Source organism: Naegleria fowleri (genome assembly GCF_008403515.1).
Source record: "Naegleria fowleri strain ATCC 30894 chromosome Unknown tig61, whole genome shotgun sequence".
Classification (NCBI taxonomy): domain Eukaryota; phylum Heterolobosea; class Eutetramitea; order Acrasida; family Naegleriidae; genus Naegleria; species Naegleria fowleri.
The window spans coordinates 468,897-487,129 of NW_025407993.1; the positions used below are offsets into that span (position 1 = coordinate 468,897).

Here is an 18,233-nt window from a genome sequence, read left to right on the forward strand (position 1 = left end):
GAACTAGACTTTCTTGACAGAGAAATGAGAGAAAAAGAAATGGTATTGAGAAAATTATTTTCATTTGATAGAACGAATCCTCTTCTCGATGATCCGCACTTGTCACTCATTTCTGTGTTTGAAAATATTCATCTATTTTTCCCTATTGAAGTTCCTCCACGCGAAAATTAACCTAATGGTGTGCCTGCTGGTTTTGTGACAGACATGGACTGGAGCAATGTATTTGTTGCAGGTGGCAGTTTTTTGTTGTGCTCAAGAGCAAACGCAAGTATTCGTTCTGAAGAAGGTGCATCGAGATACTTGCATTCGTGTCTCAAATATGACATTGACTTGTTTTTATATGCATTAACTCAAGAAGATGCAGAGAACAAGATTCGTCATATTTATTCCATCATCAAGAAAAACGTTAAGGGTAAAAATATTCTAGTGACGAGAACAAAGTTCGCCATTACCTTTTCTGTTCGTGACTATCCTCAAGTGCAAGTGGTGACTCGAATTTACAAAAGTCCAGCCGAAACATTGATTGGTTTCGATATTGATTCGTGTTGTATTGGATATGATGGCAACAAAGTGTGGGCTCTACCACGATTTGCACGTGCTCTTTCTAAAAGGTACAATCTCGTTGATGTGGAACGCATGTCCACCACCTATGAAAGAAGATTAAGAAAATATGCAGCTCGTGGCTTTAGTGTCCTTGTTCCTGGCTACAAGAAGAGTCTTGTGAAGAGACCTGGTTTGCTTGGAAATTATGGTCACTGTCATGAAAAAGAATTGAGTGGATTGGCCTTACTGTTGTATTATGAAAGTGGACCAAGTCGTAATTATGGGCATCAACCAGCACTGTCGAGCGATGAAGATGAATTACTCAATGAGAATCATGAGGATGAAACTGCAAAATCAGATTATGGCGACTTTTTGTGTTATCAAATGTTGATGGGTTTTAATTTCCCTCATATGATCCGCATGTATGAGAAATATTTGAAGCGACGCAAAACGAGATTTGTGGCATCTCTGAATGATGTAGAAAAAATCATTAATTCCACCTTGTTGCCAAATCATGACATTACTCTCCTCGCATTCATTGGATTACTGAACAACCTGGGTCGCAATTAATCGGTTCTTTTCATCCCGTATTCAGTAACTTTTATGTATGTGCCTACGATCCCACTTGGAGAAAGTCAAAAGACAATGTTGTTGTTGACAACTCAAAATAATGGATGTGTTCAACAAAGATAAAGAATCTTATCATCATAATTAATTGATGGCGTTCCTCAATAAATAATTTTGGCTTATTTTGAACTTGCTTTCTTGCAATCAACTTTGTGAGTTTTCCAATGAGATACTTGACATTCCTTCGAGCAATATACAACGCTGTGACAACCTCCACATCGCTTTGTGGCGTTTGGTTTGCCACATGCTGCACAACATTTCACATTGGATGCTTGTTTTTGCGGTTGTGGTGGAGCATTGGCCGAAAGTGTGCTGGGCAGTGGAGTTGTTTCTGGTGTGGATGTTGCTTGCTCTTGTTGCGAAGAACTAGTGTCACTTGGGGTCGTCTTGGCTTCGGTTGTAGTGATGTCCTTCTTTTCTTTTTCAACAGTCTTCAAATATTGTTCCTTCTCTTTTTGCAAATGTTCCATTCGAAGTTTGTCCATTTCTTCGAAATTCGTTGGCTCTGCTTTTGTTAAACTTTTTGCACTAATTTGATCCCAAACGCTCGACACAAAAGTGAGTAATTTCATTTGTGACATGCTCACCAACAATGTTCCAGCTGGTTCTCCCATTTCTGGATGAGCATTGATTTTTGGAATCACCTTTGTGAAATAAGTTTGAATGCTTGGAGGCTTTTTACCTTTTGATTTTCTACGAACGAGCCATCTCGCAAGCATACTCGATAATTCTGTAAATACTTCATTTCTAGGAACGAGACGAGCTGGTAAACGACTTCTCGAATTTTCTAGAATGGTACTGATCGCATGTTCCAATCCATATTTTTTGAACAGAGCTACAACCATTCCATCGAGTAGCATTTCTTGACCATTGTAATAATATGTTCGTTCCACAAAAGCTCTCACAAATGGTAAATCAATGGCTTTCAATTTGTTTTGACGCCATTGTTGAATTTTAGAGTACATGTCATTGGCAATAGAGTGAGCTCCATAAAGTTTCAAATAATAAGCCGAGTAAGTGAAAATATTGGTGAGGAATTTCTTGGCTTCATCCACATGATCAATTACTTCACACATGCAAGCAATCCAATCCATGACTCCATTCTTTGGTATTGGAACCATATCGTGAATATTTGATATTTCAGTATGTACTGTTTCGAAGGGTGGCATAAATCCAAATTCAAGTTGATCACCAACAGCAAAATAAAAGTTGTGGAAGAAGGGAGTACATAACATTTCTCTGTAAAATTTGAAATTGTATGTGTTTTCAGTGTTGTTGTTGCTTGAAAGATCTGAAAGATATTTTTGCAATACATCTTGCAGACAAGTAGTGTTACTCATTGGAGATCCAAGATTTGGACGATTGAATTGTTTTTTCCAATCTTCCAAAATGGATGACTCTTCATGATTCAACATTCTAATTTTCTTTGTCTCTGCAATGCAAGCACCAAAAATATCAAGTGCAATAGAGTCAGGAATGAAGGATAATGAAGTATAAGGTTGATCTGGATATTTGGTCTTGTAAGGTCGAGGTGCAGTGGTACCTCTGAAATAATTTTTGAGGAAATTTTCACAATGGTTGGCAGAATCAAATGCTCCACAAAGAGTATCACGTACGACTTGGGTGTAGGCATTGAACAGGATACCAGTGACCTTAAATTCTTGCTGAACTCGATCCACTCGACACAAACGGAAAATTCCATAGCCGTCACAAACGGTTGCAACAAATTTTCCAGTCAATGATTTGACAAAACCATTCTTCTTGACTGAGGTAAAGAGATCTTCTTTGATAGACAAATATGGGCATAGGCAGTGTTGCAATTTTTGATTGCCTACTCTATTGCTTGTGGTACGCTCAACCAGAGATCCAAGTGATCAGCAACATATTGCACCTGTGATACAACAGAAGGACTATTTGCAGTAAAAGTTAATGTTTTTGAAATTCGAGCCTTTTTGATGTGGAGAGTTTGACAATTTTTCAAAATGTGAATATCAATAAGAAAAATTTCAATGAATGCTCAATGAAACATCACTCATACTACTCACCTTAGCGAGTTTTCTAATACCGAGCAAGTACTAGTAGACCAATGGTGCATTGTTAGAGGCGGCAAACATGGGTCCATACATGTGTGCAAGTTGATCGTTATGGTAAGTTTCGGCATACTTGATTATGTCCTCACCGGAATAGTGATTTGGAGTTCTACGCTCTAGAACAAAATCACACAATGCAAAGCTCCACAACAATACTTTAGAAGAACTCAATTCCAATAGTTCCTTCTTTTTCTTCATAAATTGATAGGCTTCTCTCCACTTTCCAAGTCTCATTAAGCTAAGCAACATGATTTGTGACAAAAAGTGACACAACATTAATTCATTCAAATTTGTTGTCACCACCTGTACTTACCACTCGGGAATATGCATTTGGAAGTTAATATATGTCACCATCGAGGAATGAATCTCTGGATCAATCTTCTCTGCTTTGTAATAGCTTCTTCATACCGTCCCATTTTTCTCAATGTGTTTGCTTCTCCAATAATAGCACGCATGTATTGTCTCAAGTCATGCTGTGTCCATTGCCGACTTTTTCCACTTGCAGTGGATGAGATAAATTGTTTGCTATAGTACTCGGAAAATTTCGATTGACCTTCACGATAAAAAGCAAGAGCTTCCTCGAAATTCTTCGCCTTGTACATGGCCAACACATTATATGCTTCAATACAATTCGGAGACAACTTTAAACATTCATCAGCAGCCTTTAAAATGGAATCAAGAGCTTTTGTGTTCAATGCAAGTGGATCGTCTGCACTAATGGAGAGATCGGCACTGTCCTGAAAATAAATTTCGTGCGCCTTCTTGGAAGCTGTGAAATCTTGTTTCGTCTTGTAAGCCGAAGATTGGAAGGCTGTATCATGGGCAGGACTTCCAGCAAAATCCATCGATGATTCTCGGAGTGTTCGATGCAAAAACTTGACATCCTCTTCGGATGGATTTGTGTAATAAGCTTTTAACAAGAGTAAATTACGCTCCGTTTCGGGAAGGGTACTACTCGAATCCAACTCATGTTTCTCATAAACATTGCAAGTTTTCAGTACTTTGAGTGTGGAAGCAATCTGATCATTGGAAATTTTAGCTCCACCAAAATTATTGTTCGATGATGAGGAAGATGAAGAGGATGCTGTACTAGATCCTCCCGAAGAAGATGAAGAAATCACATCTCCGGAAGATGATGGCCGACTCGAATTGAACACTCTTGTATTCAAAAACTGATCATACGTTTCAAACAAGAGCGGTTGAGAAGGGTTGTTGCAATTCGCAATCATGGAGCCAAAAGGCTTCCAAAGTTGAACATTTTTTTTATTAGAGAGCTTAAAATCGTTGAAAGAAATAAAATGAAATGAAATCGAAAATCTGAAGATGTTCGGAAAGCAAAATTAAAAAAAAATACACCATGCATTCCGCTTCCGATTCAGCAAGTCTGCTCTCCCAAATCACTCAATCATCAAGTCAGAGCTCCACAAAACAACACACAAATGAGCCAATGATTCCAATTCACTCGTTAGAATCATCTTCTAATGACAAAAAAGAGAAAAGCAACATTCAAACTGAATTAATAGATTATGATTACTCCGAAGAAAATAGTTGTGTCAGGATTCAAAACATCTATTAATTTTATCAAGAGAGCCTATTAGAACCAGGACTCCATGTAATAGCATCATCCTGAGCGATCCAGTGTCGTCTGTGATCCTGAGATAATGGGGTGACAAAAGCTCCTTGAGTGACTAATTTGTTCGACCTAATTTCAATCGAAACAAAATCGTAGACTCATTTTGTTACATATAAGCTCTCTATTATTCAAAATAATTATTTTTCGATGCTTTTCTCGAACTGTCTAAAAGAGGTCAAATTCCAAAGGTTTTAAAAATTGATCGACCAGATGTTCTGAAAAGTTTCTGCTCTTGAGCGGTGTGGTTCGAAATCATCAAAGCACACACAGATTAATCTAGAAGGTGGACACAATTTGAATCATCTCTTCCACATCTATTCGATAAAGTATTTCATCCTCTCGTTCAACACTGCTTGTGACAACATTCGCATTATACTCCAATCCCAATGCTCTCGCCACACAATAATTTTCATGATTCAGTGTTTCTCTTGATCCAATCTCGAGAATATTAACGGCATGTGGTGGTGGTGATTGAGAAGCGGAAGAGGACGATGATGACGATTTCATAAATAGCAAATAATGAGAAAGTGGAAAATCAAAGAGTGAAATCACACCATGTGCATGATGAAATAATCTTCCGAGTTCAATAAAAGAAAGATTGAATTGCTGCTGTTGTGGTTGTACATCACCGTGGTGTATGGAAGAGAACAAGGTGAGATTCATCGTGTCATTCCTTAAAGATGGAATTTTCAAATGCACCAATTGTAATCCTTTGGAATTGCAAAATTCGAGTAAAGTTGAGAAAAATTCCTTTCGATTGGAAAAGTTGTGAATTTTGGATGAATCTAAATGATAACCTGTAGTTGAATCATCATCAACATTAATGATACTACTCTCCTTCTCCACGACAAGAATATAAGATTTTTGTGATGAAAATAGAACATGCTCCATCATGGTGGATGGTTTGTGCATTTGTGAGATCTCCTCAGTACTAATCTCTGTTTCTTTCAATTTAGATGATGTTGCCTTCTCTGTTTTTGTTGTTGCAGCATTGTGAGGTTGTTGCCTTGTCTGATGATCCTTTCTCAATGATGTCCATTGTTGAAGTGCCTTATTCATCACATTGGAAGCCACTCGTAAGGCAATATCGGGTGTTCGTGGCACAACTGAAACATCTTTCGAATATAAAAAGTACAATCTCTGAGCCATGTGAAAAGTAGGAACACCAGACGTTGAGACGAAAAGAAATTGTCTCACTGGTGAAATCATTCCAAATTGTTGCATGAGATCAATTTTTTCAATTCCAATCCCTTCATGAAGAATGATGGGTATTTCGAGTGGAAGAAAAGAATCCAAAAGTAATAAACGTGGCACAATTTCAATAAAGAAATTATCAGGCTGTGATGGCGATGAGGAAATTTGGATGGGTCCAATGCTTGCTAATTGTGCATGATATTCAATATTGTAATTTCTGAATTTGGAATCTTGTGTGGAAACTGTGCGTGTGGTTGAAATTGGATCTTGAGCAAATAAATTTCCGTCACTGTCAAAAATTGCAAAGACTTTCGATGGATCATGCAGTCCATAATCGAGAATTCCATTTTCAATTGAAACAATGGCTAAATCCACATTAGGTTTGTAGCAGAGTCCCTTGTAAAAATGTGAACTTTGCGATTTTGGAATGTTTGCTTCACACATAACGCATAAATTATGAGTGTTAGAAAGATTTGAGGCATTGTGAGTGTTACTGTGTAATTTTGTCATGTCCTCATGAGCATCCGTTCCACAAAAATTGTTCTTGCAATATCGTTCTCGGCTCTTTTCTGTCACTCGAGGGTATTCCAAAAAGTCATCTCTATATTTCACATCATTAAATTTCACATGAACTTTGAGAGAAGCACGCTTCGTGGTCACATGATATCGGAATGAGCCGTCGTTCTCATGTGTGCGGTCAATTTCATACAACAATTGATTAGCTCTCCAATCAACAAACTTGGAATTTGCAATTCTTCGCTTGAGAGAAAGACCAAAAAATTGTGATTTGAGTTGTGAGTTCGACATTCTACTGTAAATGGATTTTTCTCGAATTAGAATTTTTCTGAAAAATGTATCTTCGAATTTCTCATCGATCGGTCGTAGAGATGGTGCAAAACCTTCGGTGGCAAATTTCAAATGCAGAGTTTTGTAAGAATCCTTCCAACTTGTCAATGCAGAAGAATTCACAATATAAAAAGGATTTAGGTCGTGTGACAATAAAATATGATTTGTAAAATATTGCTTTTCAATTATGTCATTAGAGTCAAGAAATGGATAATCTAGATTTTCCCAAGAATCATGAGATTCTTGATTAGATTGTGAGCTTGTATCATGTTGTTGTTTCTTGAAAGGGAGCTTCTTTGGATCGCGGTCAGTGATGATATTCTCTTCGTCCTCTTTGTCAGCACTTCGATACTCATCAATAATTGCAATTCTAGAAGCAGCATGCGATTTGAATGATGTCATGTGAGGAGCAGGAGGGGCTGACACTTGTTCTTGCTGCTGTGACGACTTTTTCAATGCATTTGCAATGAGACCTCTCATTCGGAGAGTGAGATGTTCCATTTGACGATCGCTGAATGACAAATTGCTAGGTGATGGACGTATTCCAGAAGGTAATGAGATTGCATTGGAAGGCGACACTCCTGGTGATTGTTTCGTATGGGACGACGTCGTCTTAGTAGACGAAGAAGAGGAGGCTGAAGGACCTCCACGACTTCGAACATTCATTGCTTCAAGAACTACTGCCGTAAGATTGTGCCACATTCCATGTTGCATGGCTAATTTTCGTTTTTCTTCCTTAGCTTTCAATGTTTCATCCCAATAGGGTGTATTTTCAATTCGTTTTCTTTTAATTTCAGGTATTGCTGTCATTAATCCGAAAGAAATAGCCACCAAAAGAATCAATAAAATAAAGAATGCAAACCACCACACTAAAAATTTGTCTTGTGAGTTCTGTGGAGATGTCAAAAGGGAAGGAGAATTGGATTTGGAATTTTTGGAATTTTGATCAAAATTGAAAGAGAAGGTGGAGGTGGAAAAATCTTGTTGCGATTTGTCTTTGTGCATTTCTTGTGGAGGATTGGTATTATTATCAGGATGAATGGTATGGTGAGGCTTGCTTTCTGTGTCGTGAGATGGTATCTTCGGAATGTCATCATTGTAATCATGATTCGTTCCAAATACATTCAAAATTGAAAAGGAGTACGATTTTTGATGCAATTTCCGATTCAGCGAAGGCACTGAATGACTTTCACTTGTCGTGGTGGTGGTGGATGTGTGCTCGTGTTGTTGTGGTTGTGGATGATGTAAATTCAAAGATGATGCAGCTTCATCCGAAGAAGTATCAACCGATGAAGAAGAAGCACATTCTTCATGATTCTCTTCATTCAGATCTATAGAAGTGAGAGAAGAGGCTTCTTCTTCATCATCTCCACGAGAATCATCATCAAACAGCAACGATGAAGAAAAGAACAAGGAAGAACTGCTCCGACGTAAATGAATCATCCTGTTGTTGATGTTACTACTTGGATCCATTCCTCCATTTCCATGAACAGACGACAAGGAGGTGATCGCCTGCTTATTCATTCCAACAGATTCCTGTATGTCAAAGATATCTTTAAAATGTTGATCTGAAAGATATGCAAGAGGATGATTCGGCACTAGTAGATGATTTTCCTCCAGAATTCCACTCTGTTGTTGTTGTGGTAGTTGTTGAAAACGGTCATCCTCTCCAAGTTCATAATCCTTGTGAGTCGTTGGTGGTGATAGTGAATAAAACGATGAATAACAGCGACGATGTCGAGTTGACATTTTTTTTCACTTTTTTTTTGGAAGAACAAAATGAATGAACTCCTTTTGAACGAATCCAAAAAACGTTGAAAAGAACAAAGAAGGAAGAATGAGAAATTTCCATCATGTGTTGCGTTACCATCGTCATAGATAGATAGGGAGGAGTGCTCTCTCTTGAGGAAGACGTTTGTTGTTGTTGTTGGTTGGTTGCATTGGATGGAGTTTGAATCTGATTGCAGACATATGACCACCACAACGTCAATTGGTCGTCGTCGTTTGTTGAGCATGCAAAACTCTCACAAGTCATCAACGGAAAGATTTTCAAGTGAAAAGGACTTCCTCACACCTGATCATGGATTGAAATTAATGCAAGTTCACCTCTGACAAGCGAATCTCAGTGGACTAAACCGAAGACACGAATCACAGGAAAAGCAAAAAATAGACAAGTGGCGAATCATCGCTTCTGAATGGAATCGGAATCATTCCGTGTTGATTGATTCCTAGTATATATATTCTGTATCTGGATTAATTGTGGATTCAAAATTCAAACATTTAAACAACGCACGGTTTTGATATTTCATATGGAGAATTATTAATTGAATTGAATATTAATTTAAGAATCTTAGAATTAATTATATCAAACTTGAGATGGATCAAATAACCAACTATCATCTTGAAGAACATCTATCCTCTTCAAAGTGGATTTCTTTACAACGATTTCATTACTGCCAGAATGGAAAAAACAAGTCATGGGATTTGGCAATCACACCCGATTCGGTTGCTGCTTTGTTGTATCATCCCGAGAAGGAGTGTTTCTTGTTGGTAAAACAATTAAGGCCGGCGGTGTTTGTTCGGCAACTCATGGATGAGTCCATCACGATTTCATCATCCTCTGAAATTTCATCTTCATCTACCACTCCATTGGCCAATTCCACTTCCCCAATTCGGGAATCTTTAATGGAGATTGCTTCATCATCCACAGCATTCACAACCACTACGACGACGGCAACGGCAACAACCACACCTCCAAAAGCAAAATTATCTTTTGAGTTGTGTGCTGGTTTATTGGATAAACATGGCAAGTCGCCACTCGAAACAATGCAAGCTGAAATTTTGGAAGAATGTGGATATTATGTGCCACTCCGAATGATTGAACCCATAACAAGTTATTATTCGGGAGCAGCAAAAAGTTATTCCATTCAACATTTGTATTATGTCGAAATGAGACAAGTAATGCATGAAAATAGTAATGAATTATTACCATTCGATCCAGTGAATGGGAATGCTGTGAAAAAAGTCTCCAATGGAGGTGGTCTCGAGGAGGAAGGAGAGATGATCGAGGTTGTGGAATTACCTCTTTCTAAGGCCAAAGAATTTATGAGAGACGAGAGTGTTGTGAGATCGCCGAGTTTACTGCATGCGTTGTGTTGGTGGTTTTTAGAGAAAGCCACACCTGAACAACTGGAAAAGTATTATCGTTGCTGTTGATCAATAATAACAACGTCATGAGTATTACCTCTAGCACGAGTGTATAGAGGAGATACAAAAGACAATGATCCAAAGCAAGATCCAAGATTATTGAACATTGATCAAGCTCACAATTCCTTTATATTGAAATTGACATTTATTTGATTTAATTTAAAATAATTTAAATATTTAAAAAAAATGTCTAAAAACATGATCATTGGTTCAACTCATTCCTTTCTCTCTCTGAAGGGAGAATCTTTACAGACTCTCTACGAACATTACAAAATACGATGCGGCTATCATCCAGATCTGTCCAATGTCCCTCTCGTAGTTCTCAACTATGACAATGTTCTATCTCCGAAAGAGGAACCATTAGTGAGTGAGTGTCGAGGCTTAGTTCTCGAATTGGATACTTGGAAAGTGGTTGCGAGAGGAATGACTCGATTTTTCAATCAAAAGAACCAATCAAAAGAAAATAATAATCATTCACAACCACAGATCAAGTCAGCATCATTATTTTCTTCTTCTTCTTCGGATAATGTTCAATCACATTCATCATCGAAGGACAATGACAAGGATCAGACCATACCAAAAGAAGAAGAAGAAAAATTAGGAACTCTCTCTGTGACAGGATTTAATTATTCAAATTATTCATTGGAAGTGAAAGAAGATGGAACGTATATTCAATTATTTAACTATAAGGGAGAATGGATGTGTATGTTTTTTTGTAATAACTATTTTTAGGAATGACAATTATTTCGTCACCATTCATCACATCAACAATGCATTTGAACATTCCAAATGAAAAACTTTAAAGTGGCTACACGACACAATTTTTGTGAGGATTTTTGTGAAGGAACAAGTGACACAAATAGGATGACCTATCGAGATTTATTTATTTCAACATGTGGAGGTTTGGATTTGAATGATGTTTGTAAAGATTTAGACACTTCCTACACGTATTGTATCGAGCTTTGTTCACCATTCAATCAAGTCATTCAGTTTTACGATCAACCAGTTCTTTATTTATTGACTGTTGTCAATACTCAAACAGGAAGTGAGCTTTCCATCGATCAAGTGGATGCCATTTGTTTAAAATTAAGAAAACGAAAAGAGTTAAAAAATTGGAAACGTCCACGAAGATTTTCCAACTTTTCAAATCAAGAACAAGCATTTGAATTCATGAATAATTATTTGATGAATCGAACAGAACCACAAGAAGGTCAACAGAACCAAATGAGTGTGGAACAACGAATGAGAGTGGAGGGCTTTGTCATGAGAGATCAAAACAATGAGAGACTCAAACTCAAAAACCCATATTATTTAATGCTTCACAAAATGAAGTATCGAGGTTGGATTCAAGCAGAACCCAAATTGTTGGTTCCATTTGTGTTGTTTTTTGAAGATTACAAATTTCGAAGTGAGAACATGAAGGATCATGCAACGAGTAAGAATGGATGTGAATTGTTGTCATGTTCGTCGTCGAGTGGTTCCAAGATTGAGAGTCTCTCCAATCATTCTAACACGAGTTTTATCAAAATTATGAAAAATTTCTATGAATGTGATTTTGAAATGGAACAATTACAAAAACGATACCATTATTGTGTCACAGTTTTGAATAAGGAATTTAAACAATTGGTAAGCGTGTGGAAGGAAATTATTTCTGAATATGAGGATATTGATGTTGAAACGCCAAACAACATTCTTGAACAAACTCCACAATCTCTCAAAAGTCGAACGAAATTATTTCCCTTTATTGAACTCTTGTTATCATCGAGGAGTGACTGCCAATCACATGAACGAGACACCTTGTCCATTCATGCACTCGAACAAGTGATGAAAAATAATGGTGAGATGGTCCTTTCACAACTCTTCTCTTCACAGCAGCAACTATCAGCATTTCGCTCTGCAGTATTGGATTACCACAAATCGCATGCCCCTCATTATTGCATACCAAATAAGAAATTTAAAATTCTCAATACTGGACTCGCTCAGAAAAAACCTCATCTTGACAAGAAGACCAATCAATACAAAGTTCAATGCTTTTGTGGCAAACCCATGATTTTGAAAAGACTTAAAAGAGATTTTGTGCAATACCGATGGTGTCATTGTGGTGCTGCGTTTGATGTCATGACTTACAAGGTTGGAACTTTATTGTGGATGTGTTCTTCGTATCCACAGTGTCTCTTGAATCATATGGCACATCAAATGGATGAAATGTTTTCCGATGAACAGATCCAATATGTGAAAGGGCAACCATTAGGAATTCCATGCAGTGAATTGTGTAAAATTTTGAGATTGCAAATTCATGAAATTATGGCCATCTTGATGAAAAAGAATAATTGGAGAAAGAGTCAATGCTACTCATTGATGGCTTCTTGGTTAAATGTCGAAAAGAGTCAGGCACATGTGGCATTATTTTCAATTGAAACATGTTTGTTCGTCATTCAGAAATTTTTCGATAATTATTCTGGAATTTACTGAAACATTATGGCATTTACAATAAGGGTGGTGATGACAAGTGTTGATGTCAATAAATAATAATCTGCAAAGTCATTGTCCAATTAAAGGCACACTAAGGCCACACTGTGACATTTCGTCATACGATGTACAATGCATGAATGGTGTGCATTAAAATTGATGGGCATAGAAGCAGTTCTGCACGTCCTCAATTTAAACATGGAACGCACATAATCTCTATTCTTAATACAATCCATTCAATTGCGTTTTTGCTTCTGCCACTTGTTCCATCTTATCTCCACGAACAGGTTCTTCTAACCAATCTTCAAAATATTCGATTAATGAATCCACAAACGATGCAAACAAGCCTGATTCTTCTTGAGGTTGTGAGGGTTTATCCAAACGTCGAGTATGAGGTTGGCTGTTTGATGATGTTTTATGGCTCATTGTTGTTGTTTGTGGTATACCATACTGTCCGGAATGATTATCCTGATCTCCTTCTTCAAGTGTTTCAATGGTAATACTTATGGAATCATTGGAGGGACTTGTATTGATGAAGGGTGAGTGATTATTCAGATATTGTTGTTGATGATGATGATTTTGAAAGAACGGAATGAACGTCTGATGTGAAGGAGGTGTCTGAACCGTTGCGGTTGTAGTGGTTGTATGGGACAATAAACTCTCTTGAGAGGATTGTACCGAAGAAATGGATTCCGATCTCACGAGTTCGTGCTGTGAGGATGGCAACGATGTTGATTGCATTCTTTCTCTCTGTTATACTTGACAATGTATTAATAATATTACTAATAGGAATAACAACAGCACAAAATTGGTTCTTTTTTTGCTTGTTATTTGAACGTTGAGAACGAGGAATTGTGCTCAAAAAACAGAGTCTAATCGGAGGTATATTGAGGAAACGGACGAAAAGGGATTATGAATACAAGTCATCAAAAAGTGCGTCATTTAAAGTTTCTTTGGTAATACGTTCAAGAGAATCTTGGCTCTTAACGTTTCTTGTTGCTCTTTTCGTCCTAATCTTTGAGAATAGTTATTAGGCAAGATACTCGTGAACACATAACCAAAGAAACTATTTTGGATCAAGAAGAAATGTTTCTAAATACAACTTCCCATCGTATTTTTCGAATAATAGCCAAAAGATTTATTCCGACATGCCCTGAAGAGAAAAGGCAGCCAGCAATGAATTTTTTTTATTTTTTCCCGTAAAACAAAAATGAGTGCTTCGTTCGTTTGGAGGTCTCTCGCTGTAGTGGGAATGATCGCCTTGCTTCATTCCTTGCTTTCGGCAGCTCATAGTAGGTGTTGTTCAAAAATCATTTTGTTGGAAATATCTTGTTTCCGATGATGTATTTCGTACCGTTGGATATTTTAAATCGATGTTCAATATTGCAACCCAATGTTTGAATTAATCTAATTGATTGACCATATTATTATTATTATTCATCCTCCCAAACATTGAACAATAATACTTTGGAATAGTACAATCCGCTCAAGAAGGATCATTACCATTTGATATTATTGCGGAATGTTTGTTCGGAGCCTTGTTGAGCAGTTTTGCTTTTGTGAAATTGAATACTATCGTTCAATATGATAGCGATGGAATTACCGTGACTAAATCGAGTCCTCAGCCAGGATTAATAGTTGATGGATGGAAAAATATTGATGCCTCTAAAGCAATAGCTTCTTCTAAAATGTATGTTATGAAATGTGGAGCAAATTCATGATTAATTATGTTCAACAATTTTCATTGTTGAAATTATTTGCATGTCATATTGAATTTTTCATTGAAATTTTCAAAATTTAATCTAACATTCCATTTCAATACGATCATTTCTAGTACTGTGGAAAGTATTAACAATCGATCCAATTTCGCACATTTTAATCATAGAGCCAAGTTTTTATATAACGATACAGCATCCGCCAGTAATTAATTCACCATCAAATTTAGCATTTCTTTACACAACATTTCACAACATTAGATAAATATTCAATCATTTAATTTTATTTAATTTACAATTTTTGGATGAATCTTTGGATTTTGAGGAGTCTCTCTAGCGAAAAGGCAACATAATTCTTTGATGACAACACAAAAGAAACCTTTGATGACATTGAATATTGCCGGCATCCTTTCATCAATTAATGCCTTACTCTCAAAATAAGTTTTCCAGTATATTCATCAGAAAAGAGAAGACCAAAGGCTCGTGCAACATCCTCTTTCTGGTCCAAGTTGCACTCAACCACATTCTCCTCCATTCCATTCAATTTCTTTTCCTGGATCCATCTTACCAAGGTCTGTGACGCCTCCTTAAATTTGGATTTAAACTTGTCCAACACAAAACCTTCCATACGAGCACTTTTTAGAATCAAATTCACATAATTGAAAGGTCCCTCAATTTTCGATGCATTTTGTTGTGAAATGGCACCACACAACACCACACGAGCATTATGATTAATGTGTTCCAAGCAAACATCCAACATGACACCTCCCACCGTGTCAATCAACACATCAATTCCATTTGGACACTTTGCTCGAATGGCCTCACTCAATGCCTCTCGATCCATTTGATCTGACAAACGTTTATACACATCGGTCAAGTAAGAGGCAGTCGATGGTGAAGGTGGCTGCACAGCAATGGTTGAAGAGCTGGAAGGATTGGAAGCCCAAGCTGGCTCAAAACATGAACCTCCAGCACAAAATGATCCCGAGGGTGTCACATCGAATGGTATTGGTTTTTTCAAATACTGCGAATAATCAATGCATTCATCGTACTTGAAGTTCTGTTTCATGATTTGAACTTTTTTCTCTGAGGAGCAAAGACCACAAATTTTCACCTGTGGCACTTGAGACGAAGGAGTCAAAGGTGGTTTTGTGACCATCATGACAGGTGGTGGAGAAGTGGGATACATTGAAAAGATGGCAGGTGCAGAGGGATGAGGAAAGAGTCGAGAGGTTGTGTGTTGAGAAGAAGGCGATACCTTGGTCTCCTCTTTTTCATCTTCTGGTGTCGACAAGGATGATGAAGGAGACTCGTAACGATAGGGTGGTTGTTGCTGATAGTAGGAACCATACGTCGATGAAGATGGATGTGGACTCTGTGTATGATCTGCTCCAACCAATGCATTGACACACCACGATAAGGTTGGACTTTTTGCCTTACTGCATTTTCTTGGAAATGGTTGTGAAGTATCCACTTGCAAGCCACCTCTCACGTCATGAGGGGGTTTCATCCGATGGTGGTGGTGGCGACGACGACGACGATTTGGTCTTGGCAAGTGATTTTTGTGCCTTTTCTTCTTGTTCTTTTTGTAATTGCTTGACATGTTGATCCATGAGAAACGCTCGAACAATTTGTGGAATTAAGGCTCCGACACAACCCGATCCTCCGGTGACCATGACGGAATCTCCTTCAGTCACATTTGAAAGTTCAGTCACTCCGAAATAGGCACATAAACCTGCTTTGGAAAGAGTGAGAAAAGAAGCTAAGGAGGAATTCATGGTAATGTCTCGAACCAAGTTGTCATCGAGATCACAGCCTCCAGTGGCATACAAGTATTTTTGAATACCCAAATTTCCATAGACGTTTCTGGAGACGCAAGTATTTGCATTGATGGTTTTATATATATTTATATATAGCATTGAGTTTGTGGTCATGATGGGAAAATACGTGGAGCATGATTTATGGTCAAGTTTGTGTGAAATTTCCAAAAATTAAGGAAATGTTAAAAAACAAGATGTTCACTCGTGTGATAGGAATCCTAATTTGTCAAAGAACTTACCTTCCCTTTGTAAAAATTCGATTTCTCGATTCCACTATCTCTCCCACTGCATATCCTTTCAATACTCCATGATTGAGTTGACACTTTTTGTCCTCTCCTCCATGACTAAATCGACCACTTTCTGCCTCGCTTTTCGAAACATGCTGTTGTTCACGTGATGTCTGTTGTGTTGTTGAGGTTGTTGAGGTTGTTGTTGATGATTTTGATGAGTGAGAAGGACCACAAAATGGTGGAGGACAATATCGATCACACTCATGACACACCAACGTTCGAAACGATGCATCCATGGCAATATACAACACTTTAATGATAATATCACCTTCTTCGAGAGGAGGAAGAATCACCTGTTGTGTGGAGATGTTGTCGAGTACTTGATCCTTACTTTTTGGTTTTTCTTTGAGATGAATTTGTGTGGAAATGAATTTAGGTGTGTTGGTGGACATGGATTCGTGGTGGTGGTGTTGGTGGTGAAGACCAAATCTTTGATGATGACAAGTAGTTGAGGATGGTGGTGGTGGTGGCATGAGATGAGCATCTACAGCTGCTTGATGCGTCAATGGGTCTTGTTGAGGTTCATGGTGTGAGTCTTGTGGTTGTTGTTGAGGTTTAGGTTGTGTGTCTTGTGGAAGGTCATCATGCTGTTGTTGTGGTAATAATTGTTCGTGTTGTTGTTGTGTGGAGGTTGGAGAGGTGGTGAGAGGATGGCTTGATTTGTGAACATTGGTGTTAAGGTGGGGAGGAAGTTGGAGACGATTGTCTTGTTCTCTGGGGGTGGTTGATGAGGATTCTGGAGATGGCTGCTGTTCCTGTGGTTGTGTCTGTGGTTGTGTTTGTTGTTGTTGAGGAGAGGATGAAACATGACTAGTGTGTTGATTGCTTTTTCCTTCAGATGCATTTAATTGCTTTGCGGATAAAGGGTTTGAAGATGATGCTGGGTTGCTCATGGTGAAGATGAGAATTGAGTGAACTGTTTTTTGAGTGTATGTTAAGAAGGATGGTTGTTGTGACTAATTGAATACTTTTGCAGATGCATAAATGGACAAGTTCTAATTAAGGAAAACAATCATGATGAAAGGCAGTACATTGAAGCAGTACAATGATTGAATTAAGCAAAGTTTATTAGTGATAACTGTTGTGTTTAATATTTACATCAACACGAAATTTTCAAGGTCTATAGAGAGATAGAGATTTCATCAATTCATTCATTCATGAAGAGGAAAGAGAGAGAGGAATTATTACCTCAAAATGTAATTCAAAAACACTGAAAGAGATGATGATGACATTAAATGTTTTTTGTTGTTTTCATTGATCCAAAACTACACCACAACAATACTCTAATCATCTTCCGAATCATTCTTATTCAAATCCATATCTTCCAACTCTTCCACAACGTCCGAGACTTCATCATGTCCTGGAGGTCGGGGAGGGAACGTAAACGAACTAAACATGGTAGTGGCTAATGAGGCATCTTCCGTGAGGTTGGTTGGAACACCACTTCCTCTTCGCCTAGATTTGGACAAAAAGACTTCACCACTGCTCAATTCGGTAAGGGCTGATGCAGCTGTTGTGGTTTCCATTCGATTTGTTGGGTGTATTCCTGTGGATAAAACGAGTAAGGGGTGTTCCTGTAGAGAGGACGAGTAATGATTTTTGTTATCAATATATGTAATGTCCTTTTCAATTCTATTCAACGAATGAATATAATGAAAGAAAGGATTTAGAGAGAGAGAGAGAGAGAAAATGATGAGGGTTGTTGTGCGAACTAATAAGAGAGAGATGAAAACGAGATGATCCAACCGAGATGATGATCCTTTCGCCCCTGAATACAATCCAACGGCCCAATCACAGTA

The 18,233-nt window shown here is 37.8% G+C and overlaps 10 protein-coding genes across 10 annotated transcripts; 4 read left to right on the forward strand and 6 right to left on the reverse strand.

Moving 5' to 3' along the window:
• Positions 1-204: 204 nt before the first annotated feature.
• Positions 205-1,113, forward strand: FDP41_008560 (uncharacterized protein; the record flags this gene model as incomplete). The annotated part of the gene is made up of 1 exon (XM_044712427.1): positions 205-1,113. One exon carries the CDS (start codon positions 205-207, stop codon positions 1,111-1,113), a length of 909 nt encoding a protein of 302 aa, XP_044558066.1.
• Positions 1,114-1,289: 176 nt separating this feature from the next.
• On the reverse strand, positions 1,290-3,590 carry FDP41_008561 (uncharacterized protein; the record flags this gene model as incomplete). The annotated part of the gene is made up of 5 exons (XM_044712428.1): positions 1,290-2,953; positions 3,082-3,118; positions 3,216-3,228; positions 3,295-3,498; positions 3,574-3,590. 5 exons carry the CDS (start codon positions 3,588-3,590, stop codon positions 1,290-1,292), a joined length of 1,935 nt encoding a protein of 644 aa, XP_044558067.1.
• A 17-nt stretch (positions 3,591-3,607) lies between these two features.
• FDP41_008562 (uncharacterized protein) lies at positions 3,608-4,489 on the reverse strand (the record flags this gene model as incomplete). Its single annotated transcript, XM_044712429.1, has 1 exon — positions 3,608-4,489. One exon carries the CDS (start codon positions 4,487-4,489, stop codon positions 3,608-3,610), a length of 882 nt encoding a protein of 293 aa, XP_044558068.1.
• A 680-nt stretch (positions 4,490-5,169) lies between these two features.
• Positions 5,170-8,682, reverse strand: FDP41_008563 (uncharacterized protein; the record flags this gene model as incomplete). The annotated part of the gene is made up of 1 exon (XM_044712430.1): positions 5,170-8,682. The coding sequence occupies one exon, from the start codon at positions 8,680-8,682 to the stop codon at positions 5,170-5,172; it is 3,513 nt and encodes a 1,170-aa protein (XP_044558069.1).
• Positions 8,683-9,522: 840 nt separating this feature from the next.
• On the forward strand, positions 9,523-10,149 carry FDP41_008564 (uncharacterized protein; the record flags this gene model as incomplete). Its single annotated transcript, XM_044712431.1, has 1 exon — positions 9,523-10,149. The coding sequence occupies one exon, from the start codon at positions 9,523-9,525 to the stop codon at positions 10,147-10,149; it is 627 nt and encodes a 208-aa protein (XP_044558070.1).
• Positions 10,150-10,326: 177 nt separating this feature from the next.
• FDP41_008565 (uncharacterized protein) lies at positions 10,327-12,612 on the forward strand (the record flags this gene model as incomplete). The annotated part of the gene is made up of 2 exons (XM_044712432.1): positions 10,327-10,843; positions 10,946-12,612. The coding sequence occupies 2 exons, from the start codon at positions 10,327-10,329 to the stop codon at positions 12,610-12,612; spliced, it is 2,184 nt and encodes a 727-aa protein (XP_044558071.1).
• Positions 12,613-12,831: 219 nt separating this feature from the next.
• FDP41_008566 (uncharacterized protein) lies at positions 12,832-13,350 on the reverse strand (the record flags this gene model as incomplete). Its single annotated transcript, XM_044712433.1, has 1 exon — positions 12,832-13,350. One exon carries the CDS (start codon positions 13,348-13,350, stop codon positions 12,832-12,834), a length of 519 nt encoding a protein of 172 aa, XP_044558072.1.
• A 469-nt stretch (positions 13,351-13,819) lies between these two features.
• FDP41_008567 (uncharacterized protein) lies at positions 13,820-14,537 on the forward strand (the record flags this gene model as incomplete). The annotated part of the gene is made up of 3 exons (XM_044712434.1): positions 13,820-13,901; positions 14,086-14,299; positions 14,444-14,537. 3 exons carry the CDS (start codon positions 13,820-13,822, stop codon positions 14,535-14,537), a joined length of 390 nt encoding a protein of 129 aa, XP_044558073.1.
• A 205-nt stretch (positions 14,538-14,742) lies between these two features.
• FDP41_008568 (uncharacterized protein) lies at positions 14,743-17,327 on the reverse strand (the record flags this gene model as incomplete). Its single annotated transcript, XM_044712435.1, has 3 exons — positions 14,743-15,763; positions 15,855-16,190; positions 16,384-17,327. 3 exons carry the CDS (start codon positions 17,325-17,327, stop codon positions 14,743-14,745), a joined length of 2,301 nt encoding a protein of 766 aa, XP_044558074.1.
• Positions 17,328-17,717: 390 nt separating this feature from the next.
• Positions 17,718-17,960, reverse strand: FDP41_008569 (uncharacterized protein; the record flags this gene model as incomplete). Its single annotated transcript, XM_044712436.1, has 1 exon — positions 17,718-17,960. The coding sequence occupies one exon, from the start codon at positions 17,958-17,960 to the stop codon at positions 17,718-17,720; it is 243 nt and encodes an 80-aa protein (XP_044558075.1).
• Between the last annotated feature and the right edge of the window lie 273 nt (positions 17,961-18,233).